Raw genomic sequence first — 24516 nt, 5'->3', positions numbered from 1 at the left:
AAGATTACCACAATGAAAACTATAAAACATTGCTGAAAGAAACTGAAGACAACACAAATAAACCAAAAGATATCCCATGTTCATGGATTGGAAGAATTACTATATTAAAATGTCCATACTACCCAAAGCTAACTACAGACTCAATGCAATCCCTATTAAAATATCAATGACATTCTTCACAGAAATTGAAAAATAATCCTAAAATGTGTATGGAACCACAACAGATCCTGAAAAGCCAAAGCAATCAAGCAAAAAGAACAAAGCTGGAGGCATCACACCACTTGACTTTGAAGTATACTATAAAGCTATAGTAAACAAACCAGGCTGGCCACAGTGGCTCACACCTGTAATCCCAGCACTGTGGGAGGCTGAGGCAGGTGGATCACTTGAGGTCAGGAGTTCAAAACCAGCCTGGCCAACATGGCAAAACCCTGTCCCTACTAAAAATAATTAGCTGGGCATGGTGGCAGATGCCTGCAATCCCACCTACTTGGGAGGCTGAGGCAGGAGAATTGCTTGAACCCAGGAGGCAGAGGTTGCTGTGAGCCAAGATCATGCCACTGTACTCCAGCCTGAATGCTAGAGCAAGACTCTGTCTCAAAAGAAAAAAAAAAACCAGCATAGTACTGGCATAAAAACAGATACATAGTCCAGTGGAACAAAATAGAGAGTCCAGAAACAAATCCACACATTTGTAGCCAACTGATTTTCAACAAAGGTACCAAGTATATACAATGAGGAAAGGACAGTCTCTTCAATAAATGGTATTGGGAAAACCGGATATCCACATATAGAAGAAATAAATTAGACCCTATCTCTCATCATATACAAAAGTTAACTGAAAGTTGTCTAAAAACTAAAATGTAAAATCCCAGGAGGCGGAGGTTGCAGTGAGCTGAGATTGCCTGCACTCCAGCGAGACTCCATCTCAAAAAAAAAATAAAAATAAATAAATTTTTAAATAAAAAAAAAAGATTTGTAAGTGAATAGTGCTCCAAGCATCAAAACAAGTTCCTATTCATTAGGTACTTCCATGCACTTACCCTGTTTATATGCTCAAGGTCTTTGTAGGGCTTGTTTTACAGTCCACTAGACTGAATCTTCTATGAATCAATCCTACTGGAAACCCAAGGACAAAACAAACTACAAAAAATTCTTAAGCTTATTTTCAATAATCATGTTATGGGCAATAATGTTGGTATTTATTTCTTGTTTATATCTGTGTCTCCAGCACCTAGGACCATGTAGGCAATTTAAAACTAATGCGCTGGAGATCCAATAAAAAGCTTATCAAAATTATCACCTAATACACATGAACACCTAATTTCCACATCTAAGTGCTCCATGTCTTTCTCACACACACACATACATACATAGGGCAAAATGCAAATGTGGTTTACGTTTTTCCAAATTAAATGTTTACAATTGATATGTGTCTTTACCCAAATGTACTTTTTGAATTTGGATGAGAATGAGGTTGAAAAGTCGACAAATCCTCATGCCACTCCCTCAGTGACAGCTAGGTCTCTGATCATCCCCAGCAGTTCTGTGTCCCCTCCTGATCATTCCTTTCCCTCCTTCTGGTACTACTCTTAGAAGAGCTGTCAAAGACGGTCATGGCTATGGAGAGAGCTGACCCTTCTGGCCCTGGCATTGCTGGGACTGGGCAAAGGAGTCACACTCAGTAAATGAGGAGTTGGATCTTCTCTTTTCCTTCACATTTGGCCAGATCTTAATGACCGAGCACAGAATCTGTCCCGTTTCAAATTAGCAACTGCCAAGTAGTATTGTAGGAGCCAGACGTTGTTCTGCTATAGTCATAAGGATTTAAGAAATCATCTACGTTTGAAAATTTTAAAAAATGCAATAAAATAAATTTCACAGACTTCAAGGTAGAAATGCTTGCAATAATGCCAAACTCCTAAAGTTAAAATGATCCTTAACTACACAACTTATTACCTCAAGTTGTATTCCTCCCTTTTTCTTAATAAGACAAAAGGAGGATAGTATATGTCTGCATGGAATAAATATCTGTATTTAATTTAAGAAAGATAAAAGTTCATATGAAAATGGGTGAAAAATCCTTGCAGAAGCCCTGCTATTTAACTTCACTCTTGACATTTTGGTTTGCTGTGTAAATATACATAAAGAAACCCAACTACAGCAAATGTTAGCCCTTTTCCAGGGGAATGGAGAGAAGTGTGACAAACGTGGATCCAATGTCAGGAAAGCATAATCACAATGTAAACTGGTTATTTCCAAACGGTGCCCCTCCAAAGAAAAAGAAGGGAAGGGAAGTACTTAATACATTCTGTTTTCCATAAAATTCATTTTAAAAAGAGTAGAGAATGTGAACTCAGGGGTCAGTAAGAGTTTTGTTGGATTTCCCTCCTCCTAAATTCTGTCATCTCCTTTTTAAAGTGGCCAGTCAGCTTCCCACAGACATGACAGAAATCCATTCTTTTTTTTCCTGCAAACCATTTACCAGTAAGTAACACTTAGCAGAGGACATGTATTTTCTCACAGACGATTGGCTAATTGGATATTGTCGCTTCCAGTTGCAGCTTAATATATTATAGACAATACCTTTTTCAAACATAAGTATAACCAAACAAAAGCACTAATGATCCATTCATTTTCTTTCAAAGAAAATAAAGAGCTCTGACTCGATACCTCTACACCCCAAAACAATGGACACAGATTATGAACAGATTTAATGTAGAAATTAAAATGATTCTGTTATCTTAATTACATATTTGGTCACACAAGTCAAATAACATCCTAACGAGCTCAGAAAGAAGGGCCAAATTCTTTTGTTCCACTGGAAAAATAAGTTGCTCAAAATACATTGACAATGGGCTAAGGTTTGGAAAGTTTTTGATTAAAAAAGGATTTTTGTTGGAACACTTATAATGAGATTTGAGTTGCAGTAACAATATGAAATTGAAAGCAGAATTACATACAAAAAGAGTACTGTAAAATATCATTATTTTAGTACAATGGAAAATAAGGTGTTTGTGGTTTTACTCTATAAATTCTGTGTTGTCTGCTCGTATGTATTCCTTCTTGGCCTTCCTCTGAATAGCCATTCTGATTTCCAAGCCCTTCTGCACCAGTACTCATTTGTGGTGGGGGAACCCACACAAAAAACATCTCCTAGGCTCTACTTTCTTCCTCCATTTTATTGGCTTTTCAGGACTAATTCATGTACACCCATCACATTGGTGTTCAGTTACCGGGCAGACAATGAATTTTCCTAATCCATTTAGTGTGCTGACAGAGCCATGTTCACAATTTATAGAATTTCCTTTTAGACATTTACGTATTTCACAGTTCATTAAGATTCAAACTGAACACCTGTGTTTATAAAGTCAAAAGCAATTTTATCCTAACAAGGTGTTAAATAAGGTGTCTTCTGAAAGCCTGAACAACAATAACAACAACAAAAGTACTAGACTCTTGACCTATAGAACAAAATGATGCCTGTAGCTACCTGCACCATCCTTTAATAGTCCAGAAATTGCCACAGAACAACCATAAAAAGCTTTTATGACAAACTTGGGATGCTCCCTTCCATCACATTTCAATTTCTCCATCACAGGTCTTTCATGTTCTGCCTTAAGAAAGCAATAGTATGAGGCCACTCTGCAAAGTTCACCCAGGTACCTAAAATCTGCAAAAAAGCTAAAAAGCTTTAGAAGTCAAACGTGGCCCCTATAGACAACTCCTTCATTTGCTAGATACAGGGACATTTTCAGCATTCTAAGGCTCACAAAGCCTGACCTTGCCTCATTTGTATGTGACCCCAAAGTTTTCACATCATTAATAAAAAGAGAATCAAAACAAAGCCCACAGACATTAGGGGAGGGGAAAGTGTGTTGTTTGGCACTACCATCATCCATACTTTCAAAATGGAAAGGGAAAAAAATAAAATGCACATAGACGAGGTGGTGACCCCTATAACGACTATGGTTCCCAACATTTTTTTTCCTACTGGTAATAAACCATTTTGCAGACCTCCCAATTGTGGCCACCATGATAGTTACTGTTTTGCAGGTTTATGTCTTTTTCTTGCAGTTAGAAGTGTTATCAATAAAAATTTCAAATGAAGCCTTTCCCGTCAAATAAAAACATTTTAAAATGTGAAGCCAACAGCAGGATTAGGAAGGAAAAATACAAATGACACCAGGGCTTTGTTTTGTATATATATTTTTCTTTTACCAAGTCCCTTAATTGATTAATTTTAAAGACATTTCTTGCAAGTCTTGAAAATGAGACGAATGCATCCTAAATGGCACTGGGTTAATTTAACAGTCTTAAAAGTTGATTTTGTTGTATGCTACTAACTTTTCTAAAAAGCATCTTAATTTTGAATGCAGTGACTATGAAGGGCATTAAACAAAAGGCTATCTCAGAAAGGATATTTAAATATTATCCTTTGAAGGCTGAAATGATTAAAAAGGACTTTACTGCTTGCCAGTCAATTATGGCAAGGGGTGAAAAAAACCCGAAATTATTGTTTAAGAGTAAACTGGTTACTAAAGGATAGGAGAAGAGGGGTGAGGGGCGAAAGGGAAAGGTTGGTTAACAGACACAAAATTACAGCTAGATAGGAGGAATAAATTCTAGTATTCTGTAGCACTGTAAGGTGATCACAGTTAACAATAATTTAGTGTATATTTTCAAACAGCTAGAGAGGATTTTTAAGGTTCCCAACACAAAAAAATGATAAACGTTTGTGATGACAGATATGTTAATTACCATGAATTGATCACTACACATTGTGGACATGTATCAAAATCACTGTACCCCATAAATATGTACAATTGTTACATGTCAATTAAAAAATAAAAGATCACTTCTTGTAAATCCCACCTTTTATGCTATGGCAAATATTATTTCCAACCATTTAAAAAACTCTTTTGCTCCAAATGGGTCAATCCCAATGAATAAGTAGTTCTTTTAAGTATCTGGAATAGTTTGCAAAGCCCCGTGTGAATGCATACAGTCCCACAGTCCCTGGAGGCCACAAAGCATTCCCGACTCCTTGTCATGGTTACCTTTAATTTCCAAGAGTTGTAGCTTTACCATGAACTGGGGGACAGAGGGCCCATCTCAGTGCAAATAAACTGAGAAACAAGGCCATGTAAAACGTGTTCTTTTCTCCATGTAACAACATTTTCATTGTCAAAAGTTTGGTTTTTATGATTCATCTTGCAAACTGACAGCCCAAGTCTGCTCTCTAGTTTGTGTTATCACACTGAGTCATCTGTGACTCAGAGACAGAAAAATGCTGCCACGGGCTCAGAAAACACCTCCTCCTCCACCAGCACCTTACACAACCTCCATGAAGAAATTATCATTGCTGCTTCTGTTAAAAATTCATTTAATTTGGGAGGCTGAGGTAGGAGAATGGTGTGAACCCAGGAGGCGGAGCTTGCAGGGAGCCGAGATTGCGCCACTGCACTCCAGCCTGGGTGACAGAGCAAGACTCTGTCTCAAAAAAAAAAAAAAAAAAAAAAAAAGCATTTAATTTTTTTATTATAAATGTACAACATGTGCATCATAGAAAATTTAAAGATCACCTGGGTATCCAACAATCAGAGAGAATAAAGTCAAACACAGCCGTCCATTCTTTTACTTGTTTTTACATAGTGTGCATGCATATATGAATATATATGTATGTATGTATATGTTTGTGTATATATAAACATCTTTAAACATCTTTAAGGAAATAAAAACTAAATATTATACGATAAACTTTTCTTAATATACTAGGATTCTAAACTTCCTGAAAAACAATACCCTCCCTAGAGTTTGGGCAATGACCTTCATTATTATGGCCATAGTGTCACTATTATTATAGCCATAATGTTACCATGAGGATTTAAGCCTCAGAGTTATTCATTCTTATCCCCCTTCTTAGCCATGTTAGAGTTGTGCCTAGAAAGCATTCTTGAAAATCCCATGATCTCACCTGTCAAGACAGAATTATAAAACTTGCCACAAACTTTGCCTTTAAGATTAAATGAGGCCAGGCATGGTGGCTCACGCCTGTAATCCCAGCATTTTGGGAAGCTGAGGTGGGCAAATTGCTTCAGCCTAGGAGTTCGAAACCAGCCTGGCCAACATGGCAAAACCCTGTCTCTACTAAAATACAAAAATTAGCTGGGTATGGTGGTGTGTGCCTATAATCCCAGTTAGTTGGGAGGCTGACGCAGGAGAATCACTTGAACCCGAGAGGCGGAGGTTGCAGTGAGCCGAGATCATGCCACTGCACTCCAGCCGGAGCAACAGAGCAAGACCCCGTCACAAAAAAAAATAAAATAAAATAAAACAAAGATTAAAAGAGACAAGTCATCTTCCTGACATGAAGAAAGCCCTCAGTCCACTGGGACTCTCATGGAAATCACTAGATTCCTGGTTAAAGGCATTTGGAGCTGGGAACCCAGGCATTGCCATTTACCTCTGTATGACCTTGAGCAAGTTACACATCCTCTGAGCTTCTATTTCATCATCTTAAAAATAGGGGCAACAATACCAACTTCACAAGTGGTGAGTCAGTTTTAAAATATCACATGGAAAACACTCAGCTGCATCTCCTGGAACTCAGTATAGCAGCCATAAGACACTCAGTAATAAAATTACATTTAAAAGGCTAAGACTATCAGCTCTTGAAATTACAGGTCCCCACCTAGTCCAGCACCTTGCACAGCATAGATGCCCAGTATTATCAATATTATCAAATATTATCAAGTGACACCTCACTGATTTGGACACATTGTAGAAAGGGTCTGTGTGACGTACCACGAACTAAAGCATTTCCAAGTCTATGCAGGAACTCCTAAAATAATGAAGCTAGCAGAATGCCTGCAACTCCATAAATATCATCTCTTTTCTCAAGGAGGAGAAACAAGTTGCTTGAGTGTGACCTCAAAGAGGATCAGCTTTAATCAAAAGATAGTCTCAATATTATTAGGGTAACCACCTTAGCAATATTAGCCTCCAATTATAAGAGATACAAATAGACACTTTGAACAGTTGCATATTTTAGTCTTCAAAAGAGCGAAACATCTATTTCTTTGTCTTCTTTCCTTCCTTTACTTATCTGCTTTTAAACAACAAAAGAAAGATCAAGATTCTGTGTGGAATTATTAGTAACCAATGATAATGAAATCACTGGAGTTTATGGCACCATAAATCAGTTCTCTAACATATATCCACGTGTCTAAAAGAATGTTTGCTCAACGATAGCAGAAATCATATCTGGCACATAGTAGGCATTCAAAAAGTATGTGTTAAATGAAAAAATGCATGAAGCCCAGAGAGCAAAGATAATTAATGTGAAGTTCTTGGAAATGCTCTAGAGCATCTATAAACTACCTGAAAGTATATACACTACTGCATGTGAATATTAGTATGTATGTGCCCATGTGGATTTTTTTTTGGTGGGTGGGGGTTTAATTGCATGAGATTCTCATCTGTGTTGATTATATTTTTTAGAAGTTATGAGCCCTTGCTTTGCAGCTGCCACTATGTTGCCCTTGCCTGCATAAACACAAAACCCCTGCATTCTTTGTTAATGAATGGGTTCTCAAGTGTTTACTCTTAGACAAGTATTATAGAATCCTTCTCTGGGTTATTTGGGACAGAAATTAGTATTATGTACCACTGTCATATAACACATCTTGGAAAACACATGCAAAAATGTTGCCTGGCAGTTTGCAAACCATGCCAAGTTGGAGAAAAGTATACTTGCCAGAAATCAGAAATAAATCTCTCTCTTTTCTTTTTTTGTTTGATTTTGTTTTTCGTTTTTGTTTTTGTTTTTAGATGGAGTCTTGCTCTGTCACCCAGGCTGAAGTGCAGTGGCATGATCTCAACTCATGCTCATTGCAACCTCCACCTCCCAGGTTCAAGTGATTCTCGAGCCTCAGCCTCCCGAGAAGCTGCGACTACAGGGATGTACCACCACATCCGGCTAATTTTTGTATTATTAGTAGAGATGGGGTTTCACTATGTTGGTCAGGCTGGTCTCAAACTCCTGACCCTAAGTGATCCCCCTGCCTCGGCCTCTCAACGTACTGGGATTACAGGTGTGAGCCACCACGCCTGGCCAGAAATAAAAATCTTAATTTGGAGATAGAACAAAAGAGATGGTCACTTTCACAGTATCTTTATTTCTCTGTATCATTCTAAGACATAAAAAAGTGACTCAATTGAAATATAAATGTCTGAGGTCTGCAAATGCACATACCAAAAATTCAAAAGAGACCCACAAAGCTGAAACACAGAACGGTTGTGAAGATGACAAGTGAAGTAGAGTATTCAGGTGTGACCTGCCCAAACATCCCTGATAAACATAGTAGCAGTAATGATAATAATAACAGCAATGGTGATACCATAATTTATAGCTGTAACCCTTGACTATAATCAAAGCACTTTTCACATAGGTGTATCAGGCTGATACAATGACTGCCATTTCATAGACTGTGACATGAAGGCTCAGAGAAGTTCAAGTCTTGTCCACGTCACACAGTTATTTTCTCGCTCTGTCGCCCAGGCTGGAGTGTAGTGGCACAATCTCGGCTCACTGCAAGCTCCGCCTCCTGGGTTGACGCCATTCTCCTGCCTCAGCCTCTCCGAGTAGCTGGGACTACAGGCGCCCGCCACCACGCCCGGCTAATTTTTTTTGTATTTTTAGTAGAGACGCGGTTTCACCGTGGTCTCGATCTCCTGACCTCGTGATCCGCCCGCCTCGGCCTCCCAAAGTGCTGGGATTACAAGCGTGAGCCACCGCGCCCGGCCCCACGTCACACAGTTACTGAATAGGGAGGCTGAGGTATAGCTACACATCTCCCACTTCTAAATGCTGTGTTTTGTTCAACATTTTACTTTAGATCACAGAATAAATGTTAGGCCTTAATCCTTCCCAGTTTACGGATACGTTGTTAATTATTCACTGAAATCCAGAAAAATCAAGGTGCTAGAGAACACCAATTCATTATTTTCTCTACTGCTGTGGGATTCATGTGTTGGTGGATGGGGTAAGTCGGTACAAAGGAAACATCAAGGGCAGTAGCAAAATAAGAAACTTGGCCTTAGAGTCCTTTGAAGCTATTTTTAAAAGTAAAATGTTATGTTAAGAGCTATGTGGTGTATCTCTCTGTGTATGTAATTATTATTCTATTGATTTATTGCACACATGTCAGAGTGTCTGGGCATTTGTACAAGTTCAAACAAACCAACCAAAGAGCCAAGCCACATAGCCGCAAACCGAGACAACTTGAATCCTACACCTCACCACCCTTGATCCTACCAACTACCAAATGCAAATTCCCTGGTAGCAAAACCTTCTTTACAGAGATGAACCGTTAAGCCATGACATTTGTCATTTATACTGTTCTAAAAGAGCAGCCAAAGCCAGTTGATGGCACAGATATAGCAGGACTCTCCTCACTATAAAGAGAGCCCCCTTCTGTTTTGGCAAGAACTTTCAACAATGACTCAGGAACCAAATTGCAAGGAGCTATCACATGTAACCTCCTTTGAGGATGAGCACGATATCTTTTTTTTTATTAAACCTTTTATTTTAGGTTCATGGGTACACGTGCAGGTTTGTTATATAGGTAAATTGTGTTTCACAGGTTTGGTGTACAGATTATTTCATATGAATTAAATTCAGATTTTTCATTGTAGGGCATAATGAAACACAACATATCTCATCTTCTGAATACTCACCCACTAACACACTACACAGCACGTAGAAAGACTCTTATTTACCTCTGCTATCCTAAAGGTGGGGAAATCACTTTAAAGTATTCTACCCTGCTGCCAAAAATCCTCTGCCCATAATCCAACAATTAGAGCAATTTCAACCTAAATTGCTCCCCCTAAGAGACAGACGTAATTAGATAAGTTTCTCCTCTGTTTCCATGTACAAAGAGATCTCATAAGAAAAAAAGAAAGGCAAAAGAAAATTCCTCAGCCGTTTCTAGCTGATAAAATCAGTAATCTCATACTCCCAACTTCAAAGCAGAAGACAGAAAATCATCTCACTTTCTCTGCACATGGAGAATAATTTTTTTCTACTTCAAAGCACCATCTCTTTATTTGGTCATTTTAATTATTGAACATGGGACAGAAGCTATCCACATAATGTCACCACTGTCTTTTTCATGAAATATGTATAGGTCTGATTTGGACTACATTAATTTGAGAGACGTAAAATACAGGGAGGGGAATGAGAAAGGAAAGAGGACAAGGAATATAGCCTCCATCAGTATAAGATAGTGAGAAGAAAAGCCTTTCTGACCTGGCTCCTCATTCGTTTTCTTTGGAGAGAAACCATCAAGAAACCTGACTGCTGGTTAGGGCAAGAAGACTGCCTTGCTTCTTAAATTCTCTCCTACCCAACAACGCACAGCAACACAATTACACTAACTTTATCGGTAATCCTGGTATTATTGACAAAATATGGGTACAAGCAGTTGCTTTTTGAATGATACAGTGAAGAAAAATGAGTGCTCTAGAACAGCTGTCAGCAAACTATCTTTCTCCATTTAGGGTACCACAGCCAGAGAGAAGACTAGCTGGGCATTCCAATGCCCACTCAATCCTCTTCCCACAAAATCACAATGCCAGAAATTGGCAAACTTTCTGTAAAAAGCCAGACAGTAAATATTTTCAGCTTTGTGGGCCATACAATATCTATTGCAACTGCTAGACTCTGCTGTTGTAGCACAAAAGCAGCTAAAGACAACATGTAGATGAATGGGTATGGCTGTGTTCCAATAATACTTTCTTTACAAAAGCAGGCACAGGGCCAGATCTGGCCCACAAGCCATAGTTTTGGTTGACCCCCATTTGAGACAAGTACTAGATGGTAGAAATGTTCTCTAGCTGTGCTGTCTAATACAGTAGCCACTAGCCACATATAACTGTTAGTACTTGATATGTGGCTAATGTGACTATAGAACTACATTTTAAATTTCACTGGATTTTAATCAATTTTAGTTTAAATAGCCACATGTGGCTACAGTCTTAACACAATTCTAGATACTATTCACTGCTGCCTCCTCAAAGGAGATAGAAGCCAACTTCCAATTTATAGTATAGATTAAATATTTGCCTTAAAAAATAAAATACCCATGCCTTTGCATTCACAGTGGAACTATACACAACTGAAAATGGTATTTCTTTTTTTTTTTTTTTTTTTTTGAGATGAAGTCTCACTCTGCCACCCAGGCTGGAGTGCAGTGGCACGATCTCTGCTCACTGCAAGCTCTGCTTCCCGGGTTCATGCCATTCTCCTGTCTCAGCCTCCCGAGTAGCTGGGACTACAGGCACCCGCCACCATGCCTGGCTAATTTTCTGTGTTTTTTAGTAGAGACTGGCTTTCACCGTGTTTGCCAGGATGGTCTGGATCTCCTGACCTCGTGATCCACCCGCCTCGGCCTCCCAAAGTGTTGGGATTACAGGCGTGAGCCACCGCGCCCAGCCCGAAAATGGTATTTCTTAAATGTGAAATATCTACATCATTGAGACCAAGGTGATTGTTTCGAATTCAAGCAATCAGGTAGCTGTCTATCAGCCAATGGTCAAAGGTATAGGGGCTGAGTCAGGTTCATGCTAAGACCTATCCAATCCAGAAAGTATTCTCTTCCTTCTCTGGACACTGTCCTGCACCTTGACTGAGAGCACAGACCTACTCAACAGTCCCATTAACTCCTAAGGCCAATCCAAACCTCCCCACAGATGCTAAAATATATACACGCAAAGACACAGCTCAAAGAGCCCAAGAGAGAGCATGCATGTTGATTAGAATGCCTTCTACAGTAATGCACACAGCACAGTGCCTCAAGACAAAATCAAGATTCACCACATTTTTCCCTATTGCCTGCTGCATTTGATAACTATTTTATTTACACAATAACTAGCTTGTGTTTTGCATTTCTTAGCAGACCCAAAGATGTAATCCAAGGAGGAAAAGCAAGGAAATAGGATAGTAACATGTTTTTGTTGTTCTTCTAAGCATGAATAAGAGATAATAAACCAATATTTCCTTTGAGAAACTCACACAATATCAACTTTCTTCAATGGGTGAAAGAAATTGAAGATACTCCTTAGTAAATAAGAACCCTTTGGAAACATGGGTGCCAGAAGGGGAACCCATACAGAGGATGCACAGCAAAGCAAGGCAGATGACATTCCAGTTATTTTATGATTTTTGATAAAATGAAATCATTCTAGATCCAAGCCCTTAACTGTGGTTACCAAATCTAAAATGCTCCGAAGTCTGAAAAAAAGAAATTCCAAGTGTGAAGCAAACACCTTTGTTGGCACAACTTGATGCAAACTGACAAGAGTCTAATTATACAGTCTTTATTTATCCTACTTAGTGTAAGAAATTTTTTTAATGCAAAAATATTCATGTGTTTGCTTATCGGGTGTTGCTACAACTTCACTTGCAGTGTTACACAATCTATACAATGCATCTCGCCTTTCTGAAAGCCCAACAAATATGAATTTCAAAATGCATCTGGCACCAAGGGTTAGGATAAAGGGTCTTCGGAGGAAAGTTGTTCAGGTAGGGCAATTTCTATCAATTCAATGTCTCTGCTGTCTAGAATCCTAAGGCAGTGCCTTACCTCAGTCTGAAGGATGGCAGCCCTCTGTTCTTTGGCAGTAAGCGACTCTTTGAGCACTTCAATGTGTTGCTTGCAATCTGAATTTTGATTGCTGAGGGTTTCAAGCTTTGTTTGTAAGGCAAGAAGTTCCGACTCTTTCTTTGAAAGTTCCTGCTTCAGCTGATCAATCTGCAAAACAACAAAATTGCAAGAAATTAGAAATTGCTGCCCCTACACTTTACATTGGACAACTACTGATTTCTCTCCATTTCAGCAGCCAGTGATCAATAATCCAACAAGGCAGGCCATGAATTTGCTTAAAAAAGATAGCCTTGGGAATCACACAGTCTTTGGGTTCTGGAGGAAAATCTGTAAAGGTCACTGAGAGCATAGAAAATAGGAATGGAAAGGTCAGAAGACTGCCCTCCATCCCACTGTAGACCAAATTTCACAATGGAATGAAGCCTTCCCAGCCAAACCTACTCATCTATGAAACCACCAAGTGTATTACCACCATGGTCCTGAGGACAGTCAACAGGGATCTAACATGGGTAATTAAACCAAGGCATAACTCCACAGTGCAAATAATCATTCAAGGGCATCATTTGACAAAAGAATCCTAAAAAACAAGTAAGCATTGGGGATCTTCTTTTTGCTTACATTAAATATTGAGAAGATACAAAAAGAATATAAAATATACGTAAGGTATGAGGAAAAATGACCCAAAAAATCCATCATTCAATTCACCAAAAAAGATCACTAGAATTACCCATGTCCTATCCCATTTGTATCTCCTCTCCCTATTTGGAAATAATTACCACCCCAAATTTTGTGTTTATTATTTCTTTGCTTGTCTTTTAGGCTGATCATATATTTTTGCATCCATAAATATATACTAGTTGGTTTTGCATGTTTTTAAACTTTATTTGGGCTATAATTTTTTTTTCGTATTTTGCTTTTTTTCCTACTCAATCTTATGTCCTGGAGATTAAATCACAATGTTGTACATAGAGTTCATTAATTTTCACTGAAGTAGAGTATTCCATTGTAAGACTTCACCACAATTTATCTGCCCACTGTGCTGTTGATAGAAATTTGGGTTTGTTCTTGGGTTTTTTGCTACTATAAACAATGCTATTCTGAACATTCTTATACATATAACCTAGTTCACATAGCAATAATATTCTCAAATGTCTATGTAAGATTTAAATTGCTGAACCACATAGCATATTCATCTTCAATTTCACTAGATAACACAAAAATGTATGGCTCACACCTGTAATCCCAGCACTTTGGGAGGCCAAAGCAGGCAGATCACAAGGTCAGGAGTTCGAGACCAGCCTGGCCAATATGATGAAACCCCATCTCCACTAAAAATACAAAAATTAGCCAGGCGTGGTGGCAGGCACCTGTATTCCCAGCTACTCAGGAAGCTGAGGCAAGAGAATCACTTGAACCCGAGAGGCAGAGGTTGCAGTGAGCCGAGATCACGCCACTGCCCTCCAGCCTGGGGGACAGAGGGAGGCTCCACTCAAAAAACAAAAACAAAAAAATGTTTTCCAAAACAGTTCTATTAATTTACATGATCACAAGCACCTAGCAAGTATGCCAATCACTCCACCTCTTTACCAATAACTTATGTCACTGGTCTTTTACACTTTTGCCAATTTGATATGTTTATCGCCATTTTTCAACTTTCATATGCTATTGTAATGAATTGCATTAATGAAATTTTTAACCTTAATCTCCCCTGGCATTACTATGAAAAACTCCACTCAGTCATTACATATTTTTTATATGTTACCGGATTCAGCTTGCTAATATTTTGTAAGGATCTTTTATTCATGTTTATGACTGAGATTGGTTTATAATTTTCCTATCCTACGCTGTCCTTGTCAGGTTTTAATATTAATATAGCCTTCCAAATGAAGTAGGAAGTGTTCCTTCCTTTAATGTGTCTGGAAATGGTTTCTGTGAAATTGGAATTTTTTTTACACTAATGTTCATTAGAAATCACCAGCAAAACCATTCAGAGCTGTTATTTTCTTTTTCCAAAGAACATTACTTACTAATCCACGTTTAATGGCTATAGGAATATTCATGTTTCTAATTAGTTGAGTCAGTGTTGATACATTTTTTTCCCAAAGAATTTTTTGTTTCATCTAAATTTTCACACTTATTTGCAGGAGATGTCTAAAAAACCCACTTATTTTTATGTCAATAGTATTTATGATTATGTCTTCCTTTTCATTTCTAATATTCTACATTATTAACCTCTCTTTTTTTAAGTTTTATGTTAGCTTTAACCACCCTTTTTCCTGATGAATCTCAGTAGACGCATGTCAAGCATTCTAATCAACGAACCAATTTGGGCTATATTGATTATGCGATTACACTTTTATTTTCTGTTTCATTCATGTCTGCTGCTTTTAAATATTTCCTTCCTTCTATTTTCTTTGGGCTTATTCTATTTTTTTTCCTAACTTTTTAAGTTGGATGCTTATCATACTAATTTTCAGCCTTGTTTCATTCCTAAGATAATCCTTCAGACTACAAGTCTTGATTTGGTTATCTTTAAATTTGCTTGGTTTCTTATAGTCTCTTGTTCTTTATTCATATTTTCAATCTCTTATTTATTTAAACATATTAAACACACGTATTAATATTTCATAGTCTTTTTCTTATAATTCCAATTTTTGAAGTCTTTGCTTTCTGATTCTGCTATTTATTCTTTCTACTGGCTATCACTTATGGTGGCCTGTTTTCTTGCAGATTTTGTGATTTTTCTCTTTTTTTTGGTACTGTGCTAGTTTTTTTTTTTTTTTTTTTTTTGGAGCTTTATCTGAAAAAGTACTTTAAGGCTTATGTGGTCCTTTAGAGAATTTGCCTCTGCCAATACCTGGGGACACTATCAACCAAGAATGTAGCTGCTTTAAGCTACATTCTCTACCTGAAGATTTTAGATCATCTTGCATAGCACATCCATGTAGGATAACAGCCAGCTGTGGTTATGGATTCTGAGAACAAATTTTTTCATCTTTTACTTGGCTCAAAGCTTTAAAACAGAAAATCTTCCCTGGAGTCCCCTAGTCTAAATGTGAGGAGGGGGAATATGGTAAGGTTATTTTTAGTTTGCCTCTGCACTAGCAGTATAGCTGTCTGAGATCCCAGCTTCATGTGGTGGTGGTAATAGGGTTCCTACTATCCCTCATCTTAAGTAGGCCCAGACTTCGGTCTCTCTTCTTCAGTGTCCTTATGGCTATGAAAACCAGAGCTCAGGTTCATCTATCTGAAAATTGCCAACAAGAATAAATAACCTGATATGGTTTGGCTGTGTCCCCACCCAAATCTCATCTTGAATTGTAGCTCCCATAATTCCCACATGTCATGGGAGGGACCTAGCAGGAGGCAATTGAATCATGGGGGCGGGGCCAGTCTTTCTCATGCTATTCTCATGATAGTGAATAAGTCTCATGAGATCTGATGGTTTTACAAAGGGCAGTTCCCCTGCATACACTGTCTTGCCTGCTGCCATGTAAGACATGACTTTGCTCCTCATTCGCCTTTCACCATGATTGTGAGGCCTCCCCAGCCATGTAGAACTGTGAGTTCATTAAACCTCTTTCCTTTATAAATTCCTAGTCATGAGTATGTCTTTATTAGCAGCATGAGAACAGACTAATACATAACCCACGCTCTACTTATCACACAGGCTTCCTGCTATGGCTTAGCTTTGACTCTTGAGGTTCTTTCTTACTCAAGAGCTCATAAGTACATTTTAAAATATATGTTTAAAAATGTATTTCATTCAGTATTTTTTGTTGTTTTCAGCAAGAAAACTGACATAAACAATAACAAGCTACTGACAATATCAGCTGAGCATGAACAGGAGTGAGACTCCCATGTTTAGAAGGGTTCAGCTTGCACAACTTAGTAGAAAGGTTGATATGAATGGAAATCCCATTTGCAAGAAGTCAGACTATGTCAGGGAACAAACAAGCTTCATCTTGCTAGCCAAATCTAAAGGATTGGTAGTGGCTAAACAAAAAATGATCTTGAGAAGGATCCTAAATATGCTTAAATATTCACTGGGAAAGAATCATGACTGCTTATCAATGTGCCCCAGGTATATGTCAGCAAGTGGGCACTGCTCAGATATGTGCAGTTTCTGAAATACATTATTTCTTTATAATTTAATGAATCATGAGTGTGTGGTCATTTTTACGTGGAACAAAAGTAGGAAGTTCTCTCTCATACATAACAAGAATATAGTATAAATAAAAACAGGGAAAATCAGAATTAGGATTATCTAAAATGATAAAAGATATTCAACACTCTTCTCAGGGGGGTATGGCCTCAAATTATATCCAGTTGTAGCTGACAGCACAGTTTATAGTTGATTCCACATATGAAACCGATTCATCTGAAATTAACACTCAAAAACTTTCAACTCTACACACCTAAGCAAAGATGATGTTTATAGTGAAAAAACCAATTTGTGCTAACTTCCACAAATACCACAGTAGAAAGCTAGTGTGGGGTTTGGGGTATTGAGAGGGAAATGAAAAAGAAATCAACTGGATATAGACAATAGGGTTTAGTCAGGAGGAAGGGCATGGCAGGGTCTACGTACACCTCCTTTAGTCAATAAAAATAGATTGATAATGATAAAACTATTTCAGTCTATAAATATTAAATAGGCAGTGGCTCTAAATAGCTTTCAGATATTGCTGCCATAAGGTAAATTTTAAATAAATATTTGTGTAGACAATAACAGAAAAAAGCTTTTCTAAGAGGAACATAGTTACAGGGTAAAAAAAAATCATATTCTCCCATAAAAATATGCCTTTTGCTTCTTTTACAGCCATAAATTCCATAACAATGGAAAGTGATGCAATCGAACATAAATGAGAACTGAACTGAGGCCGGGGAAGGTCCGTCTCTGTGACGGCCAGAAGAAAAGCCAATCGGAATTACATCACATGCTTTATATGAAGTCCATGTGGACATCAGGCACACTTCATCCCGTCTGAAAATTCTTCCCCCACTTACGTCTGTGACACAAACTACACCCTGAAAAAACACTCTGCCAAGGAAAACAGCTTCTTTTTCACTGCAGATATGGCCCTTATGTCTAGAAAGTGATATGCTTACTATCATGCAGTTTGGGTTAGGAGATTTGTAATCTATCAGAGGTTTATAAGAAAATGTGTTACAAATTCAGAATAAAGGAGGAGATCTAAGACAGCAGATCGGCATCTTTGGCAAACACTGGAAACAGAGGGAGCAGCTAATATAGAAATACTGGAATGAGTAGATGAAAAATGTGTTAGACTAGGAACAAAGCCTTGTAAAGAAAGGAAATGCCATTATTCTTTCCCTACCAGAAAAACAATTATGTATCTGGTATGTTCCATTCTCCGAGGCTTAATGGAGCTCCTGAAAATAATTCATGCTTTCCGTGGCCTCCGAGATTCAGCTCTCACAGTTTGATTCCTCTAACCCTTCAGTGTTGGGGTAGGAATTGGGAGTTTCCAACAGAGAGTTACACATCTGAGATCTCCCAGAGGCTCAGTTCTCAGAGACAATGTTCATGTGCCAAAAGACTTGCAAGATGCCAAGATTTCTACCCTGGCTGACTATGTTTTGTATTCCTGCCTTTGCACAAGCTGAGTTTTGCAACCCACCTTCTACCTTTCCAAAAATGTTATATCATGGTTTTTCTAAGATATGTTTGTAAAAAGCAATCTAGGCATTCACTGATACTTAATTTAATCAAAGAACTTTCAAGAGATCCTACAAATTCCAACTACCTGCTCTGGATCAAAATGGAAGTGCACACCCTTCCATGTGCCTATTTAAAATACTTTCTTTCCCTCCAATCTACATGATTTATTCACTTTAATAAGTAAAGCAAGCAGTATTCTCAGACTTAAATGAGGAATCACACTCATCACTCAAAGTAGAATTGGGCTGGATGTGGTGGCTAACATCTGTAATCCCAGCACTTTGGGAGGCTGAGGCAGGCAGATCACTTGAGATCAGGAGTTTGAGACCAGCCTGACCAACATGGTGAAACCCCATCTCTACCAAAAAAATACAAAAAATAGCTGGCATGGTGGTGCATGCCTGTAATCCCAGCTACTCAGGAGGCTGGGGTGGGAGAATTGGTTGAACCTGGGAGGTGGAGGCTGCAGTGAGCTGAGATCACACCACTGCACCCCAGCCTGGGTGACAGACTGAGACCCTGTCTCAAAACAAACAAACAAAAAAAACCAAGTAGGAGAATTAAGAAAAGTAAGTAATTAATGATAAGAAACATTAGCAATAAATGTTATAGTTCAATCCAATAAGAACATTCTTTCAATGGAGAAAATATTAAAAACTGACACTTACTAGTACTTTTTGGCTAATTTTTAACAGTAAAAGAAGTGTCCGCATGACATAAGAATACATTTTATTCGTATTTCTTAGAAATCCATTTTTCCCATTAGTCAAGTTAAATATAACACATTTTGTTACGATTATTATTTGGTTATACTTCTTCAATAATAATGTTTATCATTACAAGCTAGTTTTCGAGCCAGGTACTTTAACTACACTATTTAATTTTAAGCTTATTTAGTCCATCTGAACCATCCTGTAAGGTTGGTGCTGTCACCCCTATTTTAGAGAGGAAAGTGTGGTCAAGTGACTTTGGTCACTCCTCAAGTCACTCCCTATGCAGCTGGCAAAGGCAGGTTGGAGACTTGCTGGAGTCTGCTTTCGTCTTCAGCCTGCACTCTTTCCACCTCACTCCACTACTTTCCTCAAACATTCTTCTGACCTGACCACTTCTGGAACCATTAAAAGTAACTAGCCATTGAAAGTTAAAACTAACTCAAGGATTGATGGTCTCTCAGACAAACGTGGGCTAATAAAGGTCATGACTTGCTGAAGATCATATAAATGTTTTATTTACCTGGACAGAGTCCATGATGAGGGGCAGAGTTTACAAATTTCATGACATTTTCAGCTGTAGAAGTGGCTTGAACAATCTCCCATTGTGGAATAACAGAGTCGGGGGAAAAGTTCAAGCCAAAACAATAATTTCCCCCAAACTTCTTGAGTTCACTCATATCTGTGCCTCTCGTTTTCATTCCCAGAATGATTTGGGCACTGTCTGCAGGTCACCCTAGTACTGTGCTTGCCGAACCTCAGCTTAACTCTCTGAGAGGGAGGGACTGCAAGAAAGAAACCAGAGGAAAGACTGAGCAGGGAAACTTATTCTAAACTTTGAGGTAGTCCCTGGTTACATTCAAATCCACTGGACAGTCCCCTCATATCTCCACTCCTCGATCCACGTTTTCAGCACAATCTCAACATCTAGTTAGAGATGGAAAGTTGACAGAAGTAAGAATAGTTCTGTGTTTTTTCCTTGTGTATACATGCATGCATGCATACACACACACACACACACACACACACACATTGTGATGAAGTAAACGCTAGATAGATATAATTTCCTCCCTATAATTTGCAAACTCAGCAAGGAGTATGCACATATTTCACAACTGATAAAAATCATTTAAACATTTTTCTCTCCTCTCCCACTGCTTTCTCACAGAGGTCTGCATTAGTGTAACTCTGCTGCATTTCATAAAGCAACAAACAAGATTAAAACCTAGAACAAGAGAACAGGCATATTTAAGAGCAAGTGGTAGAAAAAGAAAAAAGAAAAAAAATTTTTTAATTGGTGTAGTTATTATTTTCAGAAGCAAAATGATTTAAACAGAGGAACAGATAAAAGCATCTCACAGTCTCAAAAGACCTATTTGGGCTATTCATAAATTTAATAATTATGCATATGTAAAAATAATAAATATTCAGGTGCTTCGTTCATTTCAAGCCCCAAATTTATTTTTGAAAAAATACAATCCCAAATCTTTAAAACTGACAATAACAATATAAACTAATAGAGCAGGTTACTCTAAAATATTTTATAAAGATTCCATAGCAATAGATAACAATAATAACATCAATACTACTGTCAACAACAATGCCTGACATTCGATGGAGACTTAATCAGACAAGGGACTAAGGGCTTTAAATGAATAATCTCCTGGAATCATCAGACCAACCCAATGATGTAGGTATTTTTCTTATCCCTATTTCATGGATAAAGAAACTGAGGCTTAGGGAAGTTGAATAATTTAACTAAAGGGCAGCATTGGGACTCAAAACTATTTATGTCTTAAACACTATGCTAAAATCAAAGTAGCTTAATAACTTTTTTTTTTTTGAGATGTAGTCTTGTTCTGTCGCCCAGGCTGGAGTGCAGTGGTACCATCTCGGCTCACTGCAACCTCTACCTCCCAGGTTCAAGTGATTCTCCTGCCTCAGCCTCCCAAGTAGCTGGGATTACAGGTGCATGTCACCATGCCTGGCTAATTTTTGTGGTTTTTTGTAGAGATGGGGTTTCACCACATTAGCCAGACTGGTCTCTCGAACTCCTGACCTCAGCTGATCTGCCTGCCTCAGCCTCCCTACCTAATAACATCTAAATGAGTTAAGTTGGCTTGAAATCGCAAATATTTTGAGACAATCACCTTCTAGGAGAGGCAAGAAATTTGACAACGACAGCAACTTCAAAAAATAGCAAACTTACGTGATGGTGGAAATTTGGAAGAGAGTGGACTATAAATATGTTAATTCCCAAGGAAGAGGAATACCAAAGGAACTCTTACTTAAAGCCTGAACCTCTCAGTAAGGAGAAATTCCACCAAAGGTTTTCCCTGATTGCTTTTTGGAATCTATATGTCTGAACTAAAAATCTTCCACATTCTCCTTTGTTGTCTATATATTAAATAATATCACATAAAGCATATTATATGGGGTATTTGGAAAAAGTATGTGTGTAAACTGTAACTTTCTAGTCACATTAAGAACATAAAAGTTTATAACCCTGGACCGTACCTTGGTCTTCATAAACTTGGAGTGACTTTTGTAAACCTCAATTTGTTTGATCTCTTCTTCGCGGTCCTCAGTGTTCAGCACACCATTGGCTTTTAACATCTGGATCTCATCCTCAAGATCCCTTATGTTTCGCTCCAATGAAGCAATTTTTGTGTCCTGTTGGTAAAGAAGAAAAGAAAAATAAAAATAAAGAATAAAAATTATTTTTAAGATATCAAAACAGAATTTAAGAAAGTAATTTTTGTAGTGCTGTTACATATTAACCATGGTATAGATAGCCCCGAATTTAGGACAATTTATTTTTTTCACAGCTGAGGATTATTTGTGAGATGATAGTTTAAGCTCCCAATCAAGACCATGTGTCAATACAATACAGAGAATTATCTAGATATGTTTGTCTCATATCTGGGAATCAAATTACCAAAGCAACAGTGATAAAAGTAATCTAAGTGTTAAAAAACAAAACAGAACACCATTTAAGTGGACAGATTTTAATCTGGGATGTAGTTTACCTGTGTGTATTTTTGAATCCACTTATAAACACAAAAACAGTTTATGTGTATATTTTATGACTGGTTTTATAAGGCATGTTTGGAATTTGACTCTGAGAGAGAAAGAAATTCAAATCTACTAATGGGAAAAAGGATTCTCATCTAAAATACAGACGTAAGTGAAACTAAACAACTGAATCTCGACTTGGTATGACTCATACACTAAATATTGAAAATTTATAGTGATTGGAAATAATACATCACAATGTCATAATTTATTTGGCGAGCAGTCAGGTCCCTACGTGACAAAAAACATGACTACCTTGCAGGGCATTTCAACCTATTGATTTATGGAGCCAACAACTAGAAATATTACACTCAGATGTAGAATTAATTGGGAAAAAGTTACCAATGACAGACTCTATACACAAGATAGAGCATTAGAAACAATGCATTAGAAAGTAGAGAAGAGAGAGCTCTTATAGGGGAACCAAAACAAACCAAAAAAAATGACAAAAAAATTTTCCACAACAGTAAGTATTAGGCTTCAATCAGTCTTTGAAATGAAAGTTTGACACATCGAAAACTGACTTCAAGTTTTCTCAGTGTCACATTTGCCTGCCATTTTATTGCACAGAGTTAAGGAGCTCATATTAAATTTGTAACTGAATGCTAATACAGAACAATCTACCAACTTTTTTAACCAATTCATTTTCTCAGAATCAAAAAGATTAAGAATTCCAAAAGTAAAGACAATGAATAGGCTATTCTATTTATAAGTAACTCATTTTTAAAAACCTTGCAACAAATGTGTCTATCCTGATTTTGTGGCTATTGTCTACTTTATTTTCCTATAAACTATGCCCAATGGTATATCTCCTATGGCAATATAGTAATTATCATTGTTATTATCATTAACATTGTCATCATGTTAAAAGGAGGAAAAGGAGAAGCAGTAAATTTGTGCAACTCTATTATGTACCAAGAACTAAGTGCTCTAAGTTCCGTAGACATTTATTTATTTATTTTTTTTTTTTGAGACGGAGTCTCGCTCTCACCCAGGCTGGAGTGCAGTGGCGCGATCTCAGCTCACTGCAGGCTCCGCCCCCCAGGGTTCACACCATTCTCCTGCCTCAGCCTCCCGCGTAGCTGGGACTACAGGCGCCTGCCACCTCGCCCGGCTAATTTTTTGTATTTTTAGTAGAGACGGGGTTTCACCGTGTTAGCCAGGATGGTCTCGGTCTCCTGACCTTGTGATCCGCCCGCCTCGGCCTCCCAAAGTGCTGGGATTACAGGCGTGAGCCACCGCGCCCGGCCGTTCCGTAGACATTTTTATTAATTCTCAGAAAAACTTCAAGAAGATGAAATAAAAAGATTTTGAAAATTCCAAGATTGTTAGGAAATGGAACATTCTGTAGTATTTCATTTTCCTTTAAAAATAATACCTATTGTATTTTTTCAGTTATAAAAACAGTATACTTTGAATTCATAGAAAATGGAGAAAACCTCTAATCCTACTGTCTAGAAATAACTACCATTAATGTTTTCATGTATATTCTGCCAGTATTTTTCTATTTAGATACCATTTCTGGAAATATTGTATACTACCAGTTTAAATTTTGAAAAATGTTATGGACTGAATGTTGAGTTCCCCAGAAATATATATGTTGAAGCTCTAACCTTCAATGTGATGGTATTTGGAGATGGGGCCTTTGGTGGGTAATTAGGATTAGATGAGGCTAGGAGAGTAGGGCCCTCAGAATGGGATTAGAGCCCTTATAAGAAGAGACACCAGGAAGCTGCTCACTCTCCCTCTCTCTACCAAGAAAGGACATGGGGAGAAGGCAGCTATCTGTAAGCCAGGAAGAGAGCCCTCACCAGACCCTTATCATGCTGGCACCCTAATCTCAGCCTTCTAGCCTCCAGAACTGTGAGAAAAACAAATCTCCATTATTGAAGTCACCCAGTCTATAGTACTTTGCTAAGTCAGCCAAGCTCACAAACATGGGGAATGATATTTAGTAACTTACTTGAGTCCTGAGCTATGAGAACTCCATAGATAAAAAGAAAGGCGGCCAGGCATGGTGGCTCACACCTGTAATCCCAGCACTTTGGGAGGCCGAGGTGAGTAGATTACATGAGGTAGGGAGTTCAAGACCAGCCTGACCAACCAACATGGAGAAACCCCGTCTCTACTAAAAATACAAAATTGGCCGGGCGTGGTTGTGCACGGCTATAATCTCAGCCACTCAGGAGGCTGAGGCAGAAGAATCACTTGAACCCAGGAGGCAGAGTTGGAGGTGAGCTGAGATCATGCCATTGCACTCCAGCCTGGGCAACAAGAGTGAAACTCCGTCTCAAAAAAAAAAAAAAAATAGAAAGGCAATAATGTCTCAAAAAAAAAAAAGGCAATAATGGAAGTGCTATGGAAAAAGAAATTC

At 38.1% G+C, this 24516-nt stretch overlaps 1 protein-coding gene across 8 annotated transcripts in view; it reads right to left on the bottom strand.

The window, feature by feature from the left end:
- Positions 1 to 24516, bottom strand: part of ERC2 (ELKS/RAB6-interacting/CAST family member 2) — a 901662-nt gene that overhangs the window by 631804 nt on the left and 245342 nt on the right. For all 8 annotated transcript variants that reach the window (XR_009214386.1, XM_058441964.1, XM_058441966.1 and 5 more), the window contains 2 exons: positions 21585 to 21740; positions 12651 to 12818 (listed from right to left, as the gene is read on the bottom strand). Coding sequence is in view for 7 of the 8 variants with exons in the window: in XM_058441964.1 (XP_058297947.1) it covers positions 12651 to 12818; positions 21585 to 21740 (324 nt within the window). In the remaining variant the exon portion in view is untranslated. The remainder of the gene's footprint in view (positions 1 to 12650; positions 12819 to 21584; positions 21741 to 24516) is intronic.

Source organism: Hylobates moloch, unplaced genomic scaffold (assembly GCF_009828535.3).
Source record: "Hylobates moloch isolate HMO894 unplaced genomic scaffold, HMol_V3 SCAFFOLD_8, whole genome shotgun sequence".
Lineage (NCBI taxonomy): Eukaryota > Metazoa > Chordata > Mammalia > Primates > Hylobatidae > Hylobates > Hylobates moloch.
Note: the sequence above shows the minus strand (reverse complement) of the source record. Positions and strands in the feature narration are given on the sequence as shown.